Source organism: Lynx canadensis, chromosome C2, assembly GCF_007474595.2.
Source record: "Lynx canadensis isolate LIC74 chromosome C2, mLynCan4.pri.v2, whole genome shotgun sequence".
Classification (NCBI taxonomy): domain Eukaryota; kingdom Metazoa; phylum Chordata; class Mammalia; order Carnivora; family Felidae; genus Lynx; species Lynx canadensis.
The window spans coordinates 8734710-8754480 of NC_044311.2; the positions used below are offsets into that span (position 1 = coordinate 8734710).

The window sequence follows — 19771 nt, forward strand, 5'->3', positions numbered from 1 at the left end:
GTATCGTCTTAGCAGTCGATATTATTAATCTTTTAAATCTGCTGGGCTGATATGCAAAAAATGAATGAGTTTAAATTCTTTTGTGTGTATTTATTGCTTACTTTGTATTTTTCCTTTGAAATGATGGTTTCTGCCCTTTCCCTGATTTTTTTTTATTGATTTGTCTTTAGTTCTCTGTGTACCAAGGATATTAGCCTTAACTAAGAGAAAACCAACAATATCTTTATATAGTACAAAACGATTTTCCAGCCAAGAAAAAAATAATCACATTTAATTTTGTATGTACTTTGTTTTTATTGTTGCTTTTATGCATGAGATCTTTTTGTGAGTATGATTTTCTAACCTATTTGTACATAGGAAAGTAGTTTGTACATAATGGTCACTTTTTATTAACAATTTAGTTTAACCGTGAACTGTTTTCTGTGCAGTATTATCACTGTGTAACTTAAAAGAGTTGTAAAAGTGTCTCTAGAATGTTAGTTAACAAAGAATGTCCTCAGGATTTCGCTAATCATCATTTTATGAACTTAAGAGGAACAGGATTTTCAGTTTCAAGATGTAGTGGAAACAGATCCTCCCACATAGCTGCAGTCTCTAGCCTTCTAAAATAGATTTGTAGCCTATTGAGCTAGTGTGACTGCTGCCTCTTCAAGGAGACGGGAGTATTTTATCCTCACTTTTGGTACTTGAATTGTAAGGTTTAGCTGGTTTGACAGAAGTGTACATGAAACATTTGTGTCTTTTATGGATAGTTCCATTTTAATTGTTTGAAAGGTACAAAGATTTTCTTATATTTTAAAATCATATTTGGGGTTTAAATTACTTTACCTGAGATGCTGATGTAGAACTATTTCCTTATTTTATTTTCAGTCAATTATTCTTGCTACGCACAGTATAGAGAATAATGTAACAAACAGCCATGCACTCAGGGGTGGCCTAGATATTAAGAGGTGTATGTAATTTTGCTGTATTTATTTTATCTTAAAAAAATGCGAAAGAGTTGAAGCCATCTTTAATACCCTTCTTTCTTGATTCCCTTTGTGCCCAGGTGTTTAGAAGCTGGCATGTAATCTTTGTACTTTTACCACATAAACAGTATTAAACATTTTGTTTAACTTAGCTGGCATAAAATTATATTTGGAAATTATAAAAATGTGCCTGTGTAGATAGATAAAGCCTGTTTATTGTGTACTTTGAAATAACTGTGTTTTAAAATATCAGTGTTTTCAGTTGCTTAGAGTACTGTAGGCTGAAGAAAAATCATCTGCTTTTTTTTTTTTTTTTTTTTTTTTTTTTTTTGGGACAGAGAGAGACAGAGCATGAACGGGGGAGGGGCAGAGAGAGAGGGAGACACAGAATCCGAAGCAGGCTCCAGGCTCCGAGCCATCAGCCCAGAGCCCGACGCGGGGCTCGAACTCTCGGACCGCGAGATCGTGACCTGGCTGAAGTCGGACGCTTAACCGACTGCGCCACCCAGGCGCCCCGAATCATCTGCTTTTTGTAGTGACTTGATCTTAGAGTGAATAAAGTAAAAGTTTGTTTTAAAACATTCTCTTTTTTTTTTTTTCCTGGAGTATCAAGACTATTTTAGGATTATGTTACTGACCAGAGATTATGTATGAAGGTACTCATTGGTGACAGTAAGGATATATCATAAGTGTAAAGGATATTACCGTTATCACATTATTTTAAGTAGTGAAATCATATTCTCAGACACACGACAGGCCTAAATATGCTGTATCAGTGATTATTCAAGGAACTTCTTATATATAACATATACATGTACCCTATGAAAATATAAAAGGACTACCTCTAGAATCTGGCAAGGGGCACATGAGTGGCTCAGTTGACTGAGCATCTGACTCTTGATTTTGGTTCAGGTCATAGTCTTGTGGTTTGTGAGTTTGAGCCCTGCACGGTACTCTGTGCTGACAGTGGGGAGCATGCTTGGGATTCTCTCTCTCTCTCTCTCTCTCTCTCTCTCTCTCTCTCTCTCAAAATTAAAAAAAAATTTTTTTAAAGAATCTGGCAAGCCAAGAAGGCTGTACACGTGGCAAAAAAAGGGTTTTTTGAGTTCCAGAGAGCCTGGAACCTGCTTCAGATTCTGTGTCTCCCTCTCTCTGCCCCTCCCCTGCTCACGCTCTCTTTCTGTCAAAAATAAATAAATGTTAAAAAAAAAAAAAACCAATAGTGATAAATGAAAAGTGCCTAAACAGAAGATTTGAGGAGAGTATAAATTTTGTGAATGGCAAGATAGTAGTAGTGACAAGAAAAATGCGTATGTATGTGCTTTTCGATTTACAAAACAAATTTTACTTAGAAATGTTTTTAATCCTTGAGGATTTTTTTTTATAAGTTTATCATGCTCCTGAAATAGAGTTGGGTTTTCTTACTTTAAAACAGAGTAAGTGATTGGTTTTTGTTCTTTTAGTACAGGTTGTTGGAAAGTGAACTGTTAGCATGAATGGCCAGTATAAAACTGGTTTTATAATAGATCTGCTTTATTTTTATATAGCAAAGTTACTCCTAGTTAGTAATACTCAAATTTTATGAAATCTAGGGTAATTAAGATAATTTGTCCTAATAGGAACTGGAGAAGTAAACTTCAGCGTGAGACCTCTATCATGTCGGGAATTCCCACGTTGACTTTGACAGAAGGCCACTAAAGTACACAGGGTGAGGCAGAGGCTCCAGTTCACTCATTGTGAACTGGATGGAGTAGCAGTAAGTAAGGCTGATCTTCCACAGTAATGTTTTGGTATGCAAGAAAATATCCTTACTTTTCATAGCCACCTGATGAACTACTGCTAGTCACAGTAATGTATATAGTTTACTTTAAAATTATTCTGTGGGTGGGCACAAATACTGCCTGATGTTAACAGTTGTTAAGTATAGGTAATGTGGGTGTTCATTATACAGTTGTGTCTACTTTCCTGCATATTTGAAAATTTTCCTAGTAAGAAAAAAGAAAAACCTAGAATACGTAAGTAGTCCTATTAAAAAAGTTGAAGGAAAAATTACTCATAGTAACACTTTGGATAAGATATGGATCAGAATGAACTTTTCACCTAGATAGAAATTGTTGTATATAAAGAGTGTATATTTTTTTCTAAGTCTTTACAGATTTTAAATCAGAAGTAGCAAGATAAATTTTGAGGTGTTCTTTACAAATTATATAACTGGAAAGAATGTACGTTTAACAAAAAGAAAAAATAAAAGGGTGCATGCGTCCGTTACCTCACTAAACTGGATAAATTGGCGATCCTGGCAACCCTCTTTCTTTGTCAAAGTACCACTTGGTGGGGATGAAGCTGGCAGGACACAGAGCATCCTAAAGTATTCTGTAGTTTGTGATCACTGCATTTGGGAACTTCTAGTACTTCATAACTTGTTAGCATTATCCTCCCTTTATCTTGAGTTGCTATTAATGGGCTTTTCCCCATTTTTGTTTCTCCTAATTCTTTTTGAAATGCCTATTAGCTGGCGCTCTGATCCCCTAGATGATCATCTTGTTTCTTCTATTTTGTATTTTGAATATCTTTCTCCTTTATGTTCTAGGAGTTTTTCTCAACTTTGGTTATCTAGTGAGCTTTTAATTTATTATCTCCAATCTTTATGAGGGTAGTAAATTAAAACATTCTGTTTCCATCCCCCCACCCTTACCCCTATTTTAAAATCCTGTGTTTCTCTGGAGTCCTCGTTTTTTCTGTTACTTCTTTCTTGAACTTTTTCCTTTGCTCTTGAAGGCTTTCCAGATGTGTTTGGTAAGCTTCGGTTGATTGGGAGCTTTAGGATTGGACCCCTAATGATTGACAGGGTGTAGTGGAAGGAGCCAATCCTTGGGCTGAAAGTTCTGTCCAGAAGAAGAATGAGGAAGGCTCTTTCCTTTTGGGCAGGACTCTGGCCTAGATCTCTTTGGACAGTATATTCAGTTTCTTTAGTGAATAGTTCTCATAGTTTTGGTAAATTTGGATTCATCTGCAGTGTAATGTAGGAGGTGAGTTGATACATACTGTTGCTTATGTAGATCCCCATTTTCATTCCTATTTTTTACTTCTCAACCTGCTGGATTGATACTTGGCCTCCTTTACGACGTAGGATTGTAGACTCACTGTTATGTATGCTGCATAAATTTTAAAGTATATAAAAATAATAGTATTGAGGAATCCTCAACATACAAATAGATATTGTAAGTTTGGAGTATGAACTTGCTTTTTCCATAAAATCATTATAAATTGTGGTCAAACTACAGGTCATCCCATATAAACAGATTTTACACAATAACATGGCTAAATATTTTGCCTTTGCATCAACAACAAGGAAACAATACTGTAAGTATTTTTTTCCTTGAAGCCATGTACACTTGAACGTTGAACAACACCGACCCCCTACACAGTCAAAAATCTGTGAATAACTTTTGACTTGCCAAAAACTTAACTACTGGTAGTAGCTTTTTGTTGGACCAGAAGCCTTACCAGTAACTATACAGCTGATTTACACATATTTTGTATGTGTATTCTAGTGACTAGTTGGTTTCTGAGCCCTGTGGCATTGGCCAAAGGAAGAGCCCAATGTAGAACTTGTTTTAAGTTGCCTTTCCCGGAAATAAACTGGAAACTGGAGTGGAGAACTCAGTTTCCAGAGAGGTGGAAAAATGTAAGCTAAAACACAGCATCAGTGAACAGAAACCTTGGGTATTTCTCAGTGTGGTCTGTAGATCGCTTGTGCATCCTAGAATATTCATTAAAAATTCAGGTTTCTATGCCCCACTCTAGTCCTATTGAATCAAAACACTGAACACACATAATCCTGTTTAGTATCTCAAAAGATTCGTATTGACAGGAATCACCTTCATTTTCTGTCCTTCATTTTGCCTTGTACAAAGATTGTCAGTTGTTTCTACCGTGGAACTAACACAGTTGTATCCACAGCTCTTGTCATCTTTACGTGTCAAGTGACCTTTGTGGTTCTAAAAATCTAGTACTGGAAGAGCAATTTTATGAGTAATTAACACATGCTTCCTTTACATAGAGCAAATAGGACTTTAGACTGTAGTTTCCAACTTTCATTAAACATATTTAAACTCTGTTTTACGGTGATAGAATATACAGTTCACACGTAAATCTTTTAGCCCATGTCTTTACGTGTTGGTAAACCATTATGTTAATTTGTAGTGCAAGATAAATTTGTTTAGGGGAATACTGTGTAGTAAAGGAAGTTTTGTTATTAGGAATATCTAGTGGCCATGAGCCTTCAAACGGTTCTCATTTGCAATTAGTTTCCTATGTGATTCAATGTTTTCCTGAATGTTACACAGTAAAGCCAAAATGCAAAGATGCTAAGATTTTTATGTATATGATTAAGTTTTTCATACTGATAAAACATTACTCCAGTGAGTAATACTTCTGTTTATAATACATCATTGCTATAAATTTGAACTAGAAAAAATTTACTAAAAAGATTCTTTTTGTGTTGCAAACTTTCATTTGAAAACTAATTTTACTTCTTAGTAAAAGATCTAAAATCCAGTGTTCTGATCCATTTGCTTTATAAAGGTATTTTATATGGCATTGTATTGTATCAGTAAAGAAAAACCATTTAATGAAAATTTGGTCTTTTTTAAAACCACTGTCCAAAAAGATCTATGAGTTTTTCAGTGAAAGAAGTTAAAAAGGGAGAACGCTTTTGGGAACTCAAGGAGGAATTGATTTTGAATACTTTTTTTCCCCCACCTTGGCTTTCACTATAAATTTTCTTCATCTGCATCAATAATTGTGCTTTTTGACATCCTGAATAACTATAATTTGTATTCCTACTTAAAAAGACGTGCTTGTTAAAGAGGAGTTTTTACTTGGAGTTTTCACCAATGATGGAGCTGTGGTTGAGGTGTATAGAGGAGACCGTGGGGTTTGGGTTTCACGATCACATGGTAAAAGGGGTTGCGGCTATTTATGGATGTGGTCCGTAGTATTTATCAGCCCATCGTAGTGGCTTAAAAATACTAAAAACAAGCAAATTTTAAATCCTAATGACTTGATTAACTCTTTTAGGGTATCTGAAGCACACCATACACCGGTTTTGAAAATCCTGTGTGGGCAATGGCTACCCAAGGTTTGTATCACAAGTCTTTAGTTACTGAATTGGGGCTCTGCTTCATTGCCATTAACCCAGTCTGGCTCAGATCCCCCTGCTTTACTCTCTCCCTGCTTACTTGTCAGGCTACCTTTTGCTCCATTTTCTGCTCACTCCTCCTAATGGCTTGGTGAAATAGCAAACAAGCCACCAGCAGGAATCTAGTCTGGATGACTGCTTCTGGAGCCTGGATGCAGTACCATTCTTCCACTAATTCAGTGAGTAACTGTTAGGTGGTTCCCTAAGAGTGTAGATATTTCCTCACTGAGCTAATCCTGGCTATCATTGTTATTCTTGGCTGTCTTCCACATTTGACTATTTCTAACAATATTTCAGTGGGTCGTATCCCAGATTTTTTAATGAAGATAACATTTCCTTGGCAGTAATGCGAATGCTGTTGGATTTTTCTAGCTGATCTGATGGAACTGGACATGGCCATGGAGCCAGACAGAAAAGCAGCTGTCAGTCACTGGCAGCAACAGTCTTACCTGGACTCTGGAATCCATTCTGGTGCCACCACCACAGCCCCTTCTCTGAGTGGTAAAGGCAATCCTGAGGAAGAGGATGTGGATACCACCCAAGTCCTGTACGAGTGGGAACAGGGGTTTTCTCAGTCCTTCACTCAAGAACAAGTGGCTGGTAAGGGTGTTACATTACTGCCTTACTGAAAGTCAGAATGCAGTTTTGAGAATTCTTCTTACAGAAGTTGGTGTGTAACAGTTTAAGTGGTGTCAAGAAAGGGGGGCGGTGGCAGTGTTACCTTCAGGTAACATTTCGGTAATACGTTTGGTGTAGCACGTGTTCGGCACAATGCTGAATTGGAAATAACGGGTGTTGAATTTATCTTTTCCAGATATTGATGGTCAGTATGCGATGACGCGAGCTCAGAGAGTGCGAGCTGCTATGTTCCCTGAGACTTTAGACGAGGGCATGCAGATCCCATCCACACAGTTCGATGCTGCTCACCCTACTAACGTCCAGCGTTTGGCTGAACCATCACAGATGCTGAAACACGCAGTTGTAAATTTGATTAACTATCAAGATGATGCAGAACTTGCCACACGTGCAATCCCCGAACTGACAAAACTGCTAAACGATGAGGATCAGGTCAGTAATGACGAGGCTGGCTCGCGATCTGCTTTGAAGGAAACTCTCCAGGAAGGAGCCTCAAAATAGCCATCCAGTATCAGGATTGAAAACCAATGATGTCTCTTAATTCCCGTACGTTATAGGTGGTGGTTAATAAGGCTGCAGTTATGGTCCATCAGCTTTCGAAAAAGGAAGCTTCCAGACACGCCATCATGCGTTCTCCTCAGATGGTGTCTGCCATCGTACGCACCATGCAGAATACGAACGACGTGGAGACAGCTCGCTGTACTGCTGGCACCTTGCACAATCTTTCCCATCATCGTGAGGGCTTGCTGGCCATCTTTAAGTCTGGGGGCATTCCCGCCCTGGTGAAGATGCTTGGGTAAGAAAACATGGTCAGAAGGCTCACAGCTAAGAAGGAGAAGAGTGCCATCACTGCATTTCTGATGTGGCTTTTTTCTTCTTCCCAGGTCACCAGTGGATTCTGTATTATTTTATGCCATTACAACTCTCCACAACCTTTTATTGCATCAAGAAGGAGCTAAAATGGCAGTGCGTTTAGCTGGTGGGCTGCAGAAAATGGTTGCCTTGCTCAACAAAACAAATGTTAAATTCTTGGCTATTACGACAGACTGCCTTCAGATTTTAGCTTACGGCAACCAAGAAAGCAAGGTAAAATAATTTTTCTGAATGTGGTTGTCATGGAGCATTGGGAACCCCAATGTCATGTCCTTCTGTGGACTCTAGCAAATTCTTTGTATGCCTCACCCTTTGTGTGTATCCTTAAAAAAAGTTGGACATCTCTTTTTCTATAAACGTTTGTATGTATCAAGCTAGGTGTTGGGGATATAGTGGGCAAACTCCTCTCAGAACTTCCATTCTGAGGTGGGAGATAGGCACTGAAATGATATAATTACTATTTAACTCGTGAGTTTGGAGGAAGTAAAGGAGCAATGAGAGCATATAAGTGAACCAAACCCTGTTTTGAAAGTTCAGGGAGACCTGTTGGAGGAAGCGATAGGTTGCGTTCAGGTCTTAAGGGTGAGGAGAGATCGACTAGGTGAAGATTAGAGGAAATGGCACCTTTGAAAGCCCTACAGAGGGAGAAGAGTGATGAGTTTTGGAAATTCAAGAGATACAGAGTAAAGAAGGGGCACCCAAGTGGCTCAGTTGGTTAAACGTCTTGACTCTAGATTTCGTCTCAGGTCATGATCTCCTAGTTCGTGAGATTGAGCCCTGAGTTGGGCTCTGTGCTGACAGCGCGGGGCCTGCTTGGGATTTTCTCTCACTCTGCCCATCTCCCACTTGAATGTGCTCGCTCTCTTCTCTGTCCCTTAAAATAAATAAACTTAGAAACAATAGTAAAGAAGAGGAAAGGTTTGAGTTGAGATTATTGAGCTCAGCAGATTATTGAGCTCCTGCAGGACCTTGTAGAATATGTTAAAAGAGTAATGACTAAATGCAGTCAGTTTTAGCAAGGTATGAGCTGATGAGATTTGTGTTTAGAAAATCAGGATAGTTTGGAGGTGGGAATATGGAGGGAAGTAAAGGGCAAGAAGGAATGATTATTTGATGATACCTCATTTTAAGGTGAAAACAGCCAAGAGCCAAAGGATTAGGAGTTTTAAGTGCCCATTCTGGTTCACATTTTTAACAACTCCGCTTTGATACAACAATAATGTCTGGGCATTACCAGCGTGGTTTCTGTGGTTTTGTTTTGTTCTGATCAGTGTGGGAGGAAGAAAATTGGGGCAGAGTTGATCTATTCTTGGGAGTATTGGGATACCTGAATTTGAGTGGAATCCTGTAGAAGGAGGGGGTAAATGGGGCCCCAGTGTGGGAATCTGGATAATGGGGTCTGGGAATACATTTAGATCAGTGGCAAGCTGGCTGACATGCTTGTATAATAAAAATAGGTTGGTTGTTTTCTTGGGCATATGATGACAATTTTGTGATTAACAGTATATACGTGTCTTTCTAGCTGATCATTCTGGCTAGTGGTGGACCTCAAGCTTTAGTAAATATAATGAGGACCTACACTTACGAGAAACTACTGTGGACCACAAGCAGAGTACTGAAGGTGCTGTCTGTCTGCTCTAGTAATAAACCAGCTATTGTAGAAGCCGGTAAGTATTCTCAGTCTCGTGTGCAACATCTGGCAGTTCTAATTTGATTACTTGTTTTAGGAAAAGGGTAATACAACTTGACCTTAATGGGCTGAAACTAGACGGTTCTATTCAGTCTGCAGCCAAGACCGCATTTAAAGTGTATGTGTTGCTTAACACCTGCACTGGTGCTGTTTAAGCCTAGGCCAGTTTAGGCAGAGTTGTTACTACCCATCAAAAATGATGGCTAGGGGCGCCTGGGTGGCGCAGTCGGTTAAGCGTCCGACTTCAGCCAGGTCACGATCTCGCGGTCCGGGAGTTCGAGCCCCGCGTCGGGCTCTGGGCTGATGGCTCAGAGCCTGGAGCCTGTTTCCGATTCTGTGTCTCCCTCTCTCTCTGCCCCTCCCCCGTTCATGCTCTGTCTCTCTCTGTCCCAAAAATAAATAAACGTTGAAAAAAAAATTTAAAAAAAAAAAAAAAAAAAATGATGGCTAATACTTGGTAGTTTCTGTTGTGTGTGTTGGTAGCAAAGGAGAGGAATTGGTGGACCAGCCACAGCCTTTTGTTTTTTTATCATGAGGATACAGTTGCTCTGCAACTACCCAGCATCAGTTCTTTCTGTAACACACTTAGCAGTATCTACCTGGACTCTCAAACCAAGTTTCGTATCAAAACTGGAAGGGGAAAAATATGAAAGCATTTAATAGAAGAAAATACCTGGAATGAAGTGTAGGGTTAGTAACACCTCTTTTACTTGTTGAGAGTAGTTTTATTTGAGAATTTGTGGGAGAAAGGGGCATTATGGTTGCCCAGGATAGCTGGCTGGCACTGAGACAGACAGGTGTGGCTGGATTCATCTAGAATAAGGGGATGAAATTCTGGCCCAGCCGTTCCAGAAATAGGAGTACTTGAGGAAAATGCAGAGTTTTGGACTTAATCAGAATCCTTGGAGTGGAATGACAAGGTCATTATTTTAAAAAGTTAGCCAGGTTATTCTGATGTTCACTTGTGTGTTCTGAAAACATTCAGCACCTATGTCTTAAGCACTGGAATAAGCACGTGGTGTATATACTAGATAACTAAGCAGATATAGTCCCTATGTTTATTCTTCCATTCTGTTGAGGGTGACAAAAATATGCAAAAAATGGGGGCATTAACAGCTTAGAATGAGTATCAGAGAAGAAAGGAACAGTAAGTAGTGATCAGAATTAAAGGGGAGAGAGGAGCTTCTCTGAGAAAGGGATGTAAAATGAGATTGCAGGACGAGAAGGTACCTATTAGCCATATGAGAAGTGGGGATTAGAGGTTTTCCGGGCAGAGAAAAGAACCCTATGCTATGTCCTGATGGTAAGAAAGAGATTGTTGAGTTCTAAGTGCTAAAGAGGAAGTGTAACTTGAATTTAATGAATAATGGATGAGTAGCCCAGGACCCAGGATGAGGTTGATGGGCTAGGCAAGGGCCATATATTGCAAGACATTTCTAGGCCCCTGTAACATGTATGTTTATTCATGGTTTGTTTTTTTCCTAGCTTTAGAACCACAGATGTAGAATAGGTCAGTTTGCAGTGCTAGGTGGGATCCAAATTCTAAAGGGTTCCTTAAGGTTATGCTAAAGAATTTGGCCTTTGTCTTAGAGATAATGAGAAGTTATTAGTGGCTGTTAAGCAGTGGCATCGCATCACAGTGAGGTGTTTGGATTATTAATATTAACAATGTATGACAGTTTGACCAAAAGCAAGCAGGTCAGGCCACCGAGCTGTGTTACAAACTTCTGTTTTGGTATGAAAAATAGAAAGGATGACTGTTTTGAGGCTTCTGATAGCACCCAAAAATGTAATCACTTGGGGGCTAAAGGGCAACCAGAAGTGATTTGTGGTGGGGAGAACATCCTAAATGGAGCTACCAGAATGAATTGGTTAATTTTTGGAACAAGGTAATTTAAGAAGCTGAGATAGAGTGACTGAAAGGCCAGTAGGTAGCTGGATTATGTATGGCACAGAGATGCAGGGGGAGACGGGGCTAGAGATTTGGGAATTGACCTCTCAGTATAGGGGGGGAAGAGGGGGCATGCCTTAAAGTCATCTGCGTGGACTCTTACCGAGACCTGCCGAATGAGCAGGTCTACGTGTTTTTGAAGTCTGCGGGGTATTCTGATGAGACATTTGGGGTCAAATCCACCCTGTTCGTGTGAATAGTAAAGGGAGGGAATGAAATCTGTGAAGGAGAGAAGGTAGAGGAGGGGGATCTAGGCATGGAGCAGATCTCGAGCATCAGCCGTGTGCAGGTCTCTGTTAGTAGCCGGAGCTGCTGGGAGGAAGCAGCCAGATCGGGATGATGCTTGTCTCCTAGGGGAGGTGGTAGACTTACTTTTAAGAGAGACACGAAAAGGGGCACCTGGCTGGCTGGCAGTCGAGCATGCGACTCTTGATCTCCAGGTCATGAGTTCAGGCCCCACCCTGGGTGTGGAGCCTACCTAAAATGAAAAATAAAACAGACCTGAAGAGATGAACAAGGAGACAAGGGAAAGTATCTCACTACATTCGGAAGGGATTTCAGTAGGAGAGAGATGGGGGAAGTTAAGCCAGCGAGTGAGGAATTGAGCGTCCGTTTACTCTCCACCGCCAGTACAAATGCTCTTCCTTAGGGTCCTGAATGGCAGAAGGTTATGAACCGTTGGGTCTCACGGTTTGGAGTCCGTCATTTTCATACGGTTCCTGGTAATAAACTGGAGTTCCAGTACCTTTTAGGATTGGTCCTCCTCCATATTTTTGCGCAGATGTCACCTTCACACTGAGGTGACCTAATTACCCTACTTGAAATTGTAGGGCACCCCCCCCACGACACTCGTGGGGTTTTCTTCCTGATAGCACTTGGCACCATCTGACACACTGTGTAGTTTCAGCTTATTAATTGTATATTTGTTTATTGTCTGCCTCCAGCTAGACCATGAATGAGCTCTATGAGAGAAGGGGCCGTGCCATATTTTGCTCACTGGCACAGCTCCAGCTCAAAGTGGTCTGATTTTATTTAGGTGGATATTTTTGAGATGATTGAATGGACGAAAGTAAAATTACGTAAGGAGGAGAGTGGGGATAGAGAAGGCTTTTTCCACATTGGGTGTTTGACAGAAGTTACCACTAGTCGAGGCGAATGGGAAAAGAAGGGGAAACTGAGCGCCATCCTAACAAATGAAAATAAATAAAGGACTTAGAGGGGCTAAGCTTTGGCAGTGAAGAGGGACGCCCTCTAAGACTAGAAAAGACACTTAGTGCTGATAGGAATTGCCAGCTAATGGCCATTGCCTTAGATCTTTTTTCATATTCTAGGTGGAATGCAAGCTTTAGGGCTTCACCTGACAGATCCAAGTCAACGTCTCGTTCAGAACTGTCTTTGGACTCTTAGGAATCTATCAGATGCTGCGACTAAACAGGTAAATTTTCAATATGCCAGTGCCTTGGTGATAGAATTAAGATGAATATGTACTGAGCATTTGTTTTTATGTCCATAGGAAGGGATGGAAGGTCTTCTTGGGACCCTTGTTCAGCTTCTGGGCTCAGATGATATAAATGTGGTCACCTGTGCAGCTGGAATTCTTTCTAATCTCACTTGCAATAATTATAAGAATAAGATGATGGTCTGCCAAGTGGGTGGTATAGAGGCACTTGTGCGTACTGTCCTTCGTGCTGGTGACAGGGAGGACATCACCGAGCCTGCCATCTGTGCTCTTCGTCATCTGACCAGTCGACACCAGGAAGCAGAGATGGCCCAGAATGCTGTTCGTCTTCACTATGGACTACCGGTTGTGGTTAAACTCCTGCACCCACCATCCCATTGGCCTCTGATAAAGGTAAACTGTCTGTCACAATAGTAGGTTGCAGAATTGGACATGAACCACCTCTAGTTATTGGATGGTTGTCTAGGCATGAGGGATTAACAAGTACGAATCCTATTCCCTAGTAAATAGGAAGTGTGGCCGGGGTGGGCTTCCGAAGCGTTTGTGAAGTCTGTGCTACTTTCAGGTGATCCCAATAGATTTAGTGTGGTGGGAATTTTAGGCTAAGAAAATGATTTTGTTGAGTTACATGCCCGCTCTTTATTCTTCTTATCTACAGGCCACCGTTGGATTGATTCGAAATCTTGCCCTTTGTCCAGCAAATCACGCACCTCTCCGTGAACAGGGTGCCATTCCACGACTAGTTCAGTTGCTGGTTCGTGCCCATCAAGATACCCAGCGCCGCACATCTATGGGCGGAACGCAGCAGCAGTTTGTGGTAGGTAAATCTTAGCAGTGACACCCGGCTATTTAAAAGGAATGCATAAATTCATGGGATCCTGAACTTCTTTGGTCATTGGTTCCCTTGATCTTCTAGCCTGAGGGGCTGTTTGCTAATGATTTAAAAAAACTGTGACCTGTCCCTGGCTGCAGAGAAGATCAGGAATAATGTGGCCCCTAGTGCTGTTGCCTTTGACCTCTCCTTGCATCGTCAGTCTTACAAAGAGAGCAGGGTGTGGTGTACTGCTGTGGGGTTAGGTGCTTCTTGCAGTGTTTTCATTTAATGCGTACAAAGGGTCACCTTCTTAGGAAGTAGCAGAACCATAGTTTGAATCCAAGTCCATCTGATTTCAGAGCCTCTTATTCCCCATTGTAACATGAGTTTTGCCTGTAAATATTTAACATACCTTTTACCGTCTCTTCCAGGGATGGTTTAAACTGTTTTCACAGACCTAAGAATACTAAGAAATTTCAAGAAGTAGTAGTAGCATTTACCCATAAGCTCAACCTAAAGCTTTCCATGTCAGGTTTGCAGTCTTTAAAAACTAGCTTTGTTACAGTATCTGAAGACACTGTAGAATTTATTCCTCAGAATTTATTTTAAGATTCAAGCCTTCAAAGAGCTTTCTCTTATTTAATTAGGTCACTTTAGAAAACAAGAGCCTACCAGCACAGATTTTGGGAATCTCTTATTGGTAGTTGTTATGTGTATGCACTCATTACTGGGCTTCGGCTTTCTCCATTCATTACTTTTGGTATTGGCCTGTCTCCATGAGGTGGCTTAAAAGAATGCAAAAGGTACCTTTTATTTTACATCTTTTCTCTAGGAAGAAAGGAGTATCTTGTGTTTTTATAAAAATCAAGTTGTTTATGAAAGCCGAATTCTAACCTTTTTTAAAACTCAGAAACAGGGAAACAGTACTTAACATTTTGCAAAGGCTAACTTCCTTCTTCTTTAAGACTACCAGTCAGATAGTCTTAGACGTGGTGAGGAGTGGATTTTCCACTTGACAGCTCAATAGAATTTTAGCAGTTGGTGATAAAACTTTGCTAGGTTTTCATGAAATACACATAGATATACAAAAATAGAGGGAGCATGTGGAAGAAAAGCATTTGTCAGTCTGCACGTTACTTTCCCATCTTTGTGTATCTTTATGTATTCCTTTTACCTAAAGTTGGTGTCTTGACTGTCGGAGTACATCGAAGCTGTAATTCCTGTGTGTTGTATGTGTTTGCGGGGAAGGGTACAACTTGGAATCAGTGCCATCAGGAGCCCCCTCCCCCCCAGTGACGTTCAACTTCTTGGCATCCTCCTTCATTCCTAGACTCATTGCAAATTCTGGGGAACTTTGGGTGTATACTGTGAATAATCAGCTTAGGAATTGTGACTCAGAACAGAAAGCCCTTGAAGTTTATAAACTTTAGAGATGAGAATGCCCTATTTGTTAACCATGTTTCTTTTGGTAGGAGGGAGTCCGTATGGAAGAAATTGTTGAAGGTTGTACCGGAGCCCTTCATATCCTAGCTCGGGATGTTCACAACCGAATCGTAATCAGAGGACTAAATACCATTCCATTGTTTGTGCAGGTATGTTGGTTTTATGTGAGGCAGTCTAGATTTTATGTGTCCATAAAATTTGAGAAAGTTAGGGACCAAGTTAGGGGCAGTTTTTCCTCTACTGTCTCCAGTTACAAAATGACAACATGCTCTGTTCATGCCCCTTGCCAGAGCATGACAATTGGAATCTCAGTGTGTAGTGTCCTTTCGGTTGAGTGCATTTTATTTTATTAAAAGTCCCTTTGTTTTTCTTGGGTAGTAGGGGACACACTGGGACTAGAGCCTGAAGAAGGGAGAGACTTCATACTCCACTTCAGGGGTGCTGAGGTTTGGAGGGAGGAGAGCCGGTCACAGTTGCCAGAGCACAGGCGTCCAGCTACCTCCTGGATCGCCCAATCCGGGAGTTTGGAGAAGAGAGTTCGAGGCTGAAATTGCTCTGGAAAACCAGTGCTCCGGAGCATCAACCAGCTGCCTGAGGACAGGAAGTTAGAGAATAGGATTGAACACCAGTAGCGCAAAGGCCATCTTCTCTCCGAATTGGGAATTCTTGCGCCCCGGTGGGGTGGGGTGGGGTGGGGTGCCTGCCGCCTGCCATGTTTTTTCTTTAGATTTAATTCGGATTTGTTTGTGTTTTTCTCCCCAGCTGCTTTATTCTCCCATTGAAAACATCCAAAGAGTAGCCGCGGGGGTCCTCTGTGAACTTGCTCAGGACAAGGAGGCTGCGGAAGCCATCGAAGCGGAGGGAGCCACGGCTCCCCTGACAGAGCTCCTTCACTCCAGAAACGAAGGTGTGGGTAAGTCGAAACGGAACCAGAACCTTTAGCCGGTGCACACCAGAAAGCCTCAGCTTTTCCTCAGGGGCCTTTTTTCCTCTCCCAGCAACATACGCAGCTGCTGTTTTGTTCCGAATGTCTGAGGACAAGCCCCAGGACTACAAGAAGCGGCTTTCGGTGGAGCTGACCAGTTCTCTCTTCAGAACGGAGCCGATGGCTTGGAATGAGGTAGGCCGTGTGGACGCGTTTCTTCGGTAGCGGGTGGCTTCCCCTGCAAATACTTGTACACGTTTATTTGCCTTGCCTGTGTCCGTGGCTTGAATATTCGTTCTCTGCGCTGCCTTAGCAGCTGCTGAGGAAGAACCACAGCTTGAAACGGCCTATTCAGAACAAACAAGTCATACTGCTTATTGACATTAGAATTCGTGAGGGAGACGGATGAAAAAGTTATCCGGCTAAAGTATCTTTTTCAAAAGGGAATTTTTTCCTTTTAAGGAAAGAGGAACCCTCTTAAATACTGTAGTTGGAGGTTAATTTATTGATTCTCTTTCTGTGAATTTGTCTTCAGCATTCGGCCTCATTACAGAGGTGTTCTTAAAACATTAGAACCACCCTGGAAGTTCATTCAGTGATGTTACATAGTTGTACAGTGGATTATAAGAATGGAAAGAGAGCCTATAGATTGTTAGGTTACAAAAAAAAAAGAAAAGAAAAGAAAAAAGCAGATTGCCAAACAGTGAGTAATTTGTCAGTTGGGCTTTTAATGGGCAGTCTTAACGCGTTCCAACTTGAGCTCTGAACTTCCCCAAGCCTGTTCCTCTCATAGTCTCCTTCCAGCTGTTCAAGCTAAAAAACTTCTTTCATGTAGAATATTCTGTTTGTCAGCAACTCCTGTTGGGGGTAGACACTTTGACGATTGTGTTTACGGTTATATTTGCTTGAAGGAATAAATTAGTGACTATTTTTAATGCTGTGTGCAATGACAAAACATGCTGCTTTAGGTGTCGGTAGTTAATCTTTGAGGGTAGAGTTTCAAGTATTGCTCTGCGTTCTTTGTTCCTTCTATAATGTGAAAATAAGTGTGTTCGCAAAATATTACTATACCTAAGTTCAGAATTTTCATTTTGCTTCCTTGCCTTGTACCTGTTTATCTAGACTGCTGATCTTGGACTTGATATTGGTGCCCAGGGAGAGCCCCTTGGATATCGTCAGGATGGTATGTGTCTCTCATTTCCGATTGACTCCAGGTCAAGTTAAGGTTCAAGTTAAGCTTTATCAGAAAAGCTGGTTTGCTCATCTGGGAAACCAGCGTTGGCAGGAAAGTAGTGGCAGCAGTTAAAGGCACTTCTGAAATTCCAGAGTCGGCAGCGGTATCTTTCTCAGAGCCTGGGGAATTTTGAGCCCCACAAGGAGCAGACGACATTAACAAATAGCCTGTACTGCAGACGCCCAGTACTAGTGACACATATCACAGGTTGCCTTTGTACGTGCTTTTTTTGGTCAGAGAATCTATACATCCATACAGCCCACCCAGGAAGCGAGAGTAGAGGGAACTGTGGCCCCGGGTTCAGATCTGGGGTGGGTCTACATCATTCTAGTGTGGGGGTTTTCCAGAAAACTCATTCAAATCTGGGTAATGGAGATGGAGTGTGGCAGACACTGCGAGTAAATACAGCTCTTCACCTTGTGTTTATTATCTCATCTGGCTTTTCCTAATTATTAGACCACTAAAGCTCATAGGCATCTTCTGTTGGCAGATCTGTAATGTCAGCCCTTAATGTAAAAGTTTCACTGGAAACAACAGCTTGAGTTTTCACAGTGCTTCTGTTTCACTGGACTTTTCAACAGGTAGATTACATCCGCCAGACCTCCTGGCTTTTGCTTTCATCTCTTGCCTGTGACTTCTTGATACTGGGCGGTCACATGCGCAGTAGTAGACTGCTGGCTGTCCCCCTCAGGGGTTTTATGTCTCCGCCGAGGCAAACACAGAATGTTCCGTGGTAAGCTGATGGTGTGGTTAGAACTTGCTGGTCTGCCTCTGGTGGAAACAGACTTTATAGCCCCGTGGGTGGCCTGGCACTGAGTAATTACTTGGTTGAAGAAGCTGAAGAGGCTAGAAAGGCCTGCTTTCTGACCAGCTCGCGGACATCGAAGGCCCAGGCTTCAGTGTTAACGTTAATATCTGTCTCCTCTTTCTCTGTGTCCCTTGCCCCTTTTGTTGCCCCCCCCCCCCCCCCCCCCCCGACTCCTGTAGATCCCAGCTACCGTTCCTTTCACTCTGGTGGATATGGCCAGGATGCCTTGGGTATGGACCCCATGATGGAGCATGAGATGGGTGGCCACCACCCTGGTGCTGACTATCCAGTTGATGGGCTGCCAGATCTGGGGCACGCCCAGGACCTCATGGATGGGCTGCCTCCAGGCGACAGCAATCAGCTGGCCTGGTTTGATACTGACCTGTAAATCATCCTTTAGGTAAGACGTTAAAAAAAGCCAGTTTGGGTAAAATACTTTTACTCTGCCTACAGAACTTCAGAGAGACTTGGTTGGTAGGGTGGGAGTGGTTTAGGCCTATTTGTAAATCTGCCACAGAAACAGATACGTACTTTGAAAGGAGATGTCTTGGAACATTTGAATGTTCTCAGATTTCTGGTTGTTAAGTGGTCATGTGTGGAAGTTATTAACTTTAATGTTTTTTGCCACAGCTTTGCAACTTAATACTCAAATGAGTAACATTTGCTGTTTTAAACATTAATAGCAGCCTTTCTCTCTTTATACAGCTGTATTGTCTGAACTTGCATTGTGATTGGCCTGTAGAGTTGCTGAGAGGGCTCGAGGGGTGGGCTGGTATCTCAGAAAGTGCCTGACACACTAACCAAGCTGAGTTTCCTATGGGAACAATTGAAGTAAACTTTTTGTTCTGGTCCTTTTTGGTCGAGGAGTAACAATACAAATGGATTTTGGGAGTGACTCAAGAAGTGAAGAATGCACAAGAATGGATCACAAGATATGGAATTTATCAAACTCTAGCCTTGCTTGTTAAATTTTTTTTTTTTTAAATATCTGTAATGGTACTGACTTTGCTTGCTTTGAAGTAGCTCTTTAATTTTTTTTTGCAGTAACTGTTAGTTTTTTAAGTCTCTCGTAGTGTTAAGTTATAGTGAATACTGCTACAGCAATTTCTAATTTTTAAGAATTGAGTAATGGTGTAGAACACTAATTCATAATCACTCTAATTGTAATCTGAATAAAGTGTAACATTGTGTAGCCTTTTTGTATAAAATAGACAAATAGAAATGGTCCAATTAGTTTCCTTTTTAATATGCTTAAAATAAGCAGGTGGATCTATTTCATGTTTTTGATCAAAAACTTTATTTGGGATATGTATGGATAGGGTAAATCAGTAAGAGGTGTTATTTGGAACCTTGTTTTGGACAGTTTACCATTTGCCTTTTATCCCAAAGTTGTTGTAACCTGCTGTGATACAATGCTTCAAGAGAAAATGCGGTTATAAAAATGGTTCAGAATTAAACTTTTAATTCATTCGACTGTGTCAGCCTTTTTTTCCTTGTCATTGAATGGTTTGTGAGGATGTTTATTAGCTTATTCAGCTTCATCCTGAGGAAAACACACCTGGTGCAGTAATTTTTAAGTTTTAGTGAAATAGAGCGCCTTACCTCCAGATGGGATCATGTGCCAGGTTCCTTTGGTCCTGGGTTAAACTGCACCAGAAACCTCCGTTCAGAGGCATGGGATGGAGTCTGGGCTACACAGAACAAAACTGAAAACCAGATAAGCTAGGCTTCCCCCACTCCAATTACCATCAAATGGTTCCTGCCCAT

The 19771-nt window shown here is 41.3% G+C and overlaps 1 protein-coding gene across 3 annotated transcripts in view; it reads left to right on the top strand.

Annotated features, from left to right (window-relative positions):
- Positions 1 to 19477, top strand: part of CTNNB1 (catenin beta 1) — a 40226-nt gene extending 20749 nt beyond the window's left edge. The window contains exons 2-16 of one of the 3 annotated variants that reach the window (XM_030328372.1): positions 6051 to 6111; positions 6544 to 6771; positions 6986 to 7239; positions 7365 to 7603; positions 7692 to 7893; positions 9203 to 9347; positions 12653 to 12756; positions 12835 to 13173; positions 13439 to 13597; positions 15067 to 15186; positions 15800 to 15950; positions 16036 to 16157; positions 17085 to 17145; positions 18184 to 18404; positions 18710 to 19477. In XM_030328372.1, coding sequence (XP_030184232.1) covers positions 6099 to 6111; positions 6544 to 6771; positions 6986 to 7239; positions 7365 to 7603; positions 7692 to 7893; positions 9203 to 9347; positions 12653 to 12756; positions 12835 to 13173; positions 13439 to 13597; positions 15067 to 15186; positions 15800 to 15950; positions 16036 to 16157; positions 17085 to 17145; positions 18184 to 18392 — 2346 coding nt within the window. In that variant the 5' untranslated portion in view covers positions 6051 to 6098 and the 3' untranslated portion in view covers positions 18393 to 18404; positions 18710 to 19477. Of the gene's footprint in view, positions 1 to 6050; positions 6112 to 6543; positions 6772 to 6985; positions 7240 to 7364; positions 7604 to 7691; positions 7894 to 9202; positions 9348 to 12652; positions 12757 to 12834; positions 13174 to 13438; positions 13598 to 15066; positions 15187 to 15799; positions 15951 to 16035; positions 16158 to 17084; positions 17146 to 18183 lie in introns of all 3 variants that reach the window. The other 2 variants (XM_030328373.1, XM_032594651.1) reach the window with 2 other exon arrangements.
- Positions 19478 to 19771: the final 294 nt, after the last annotated feature.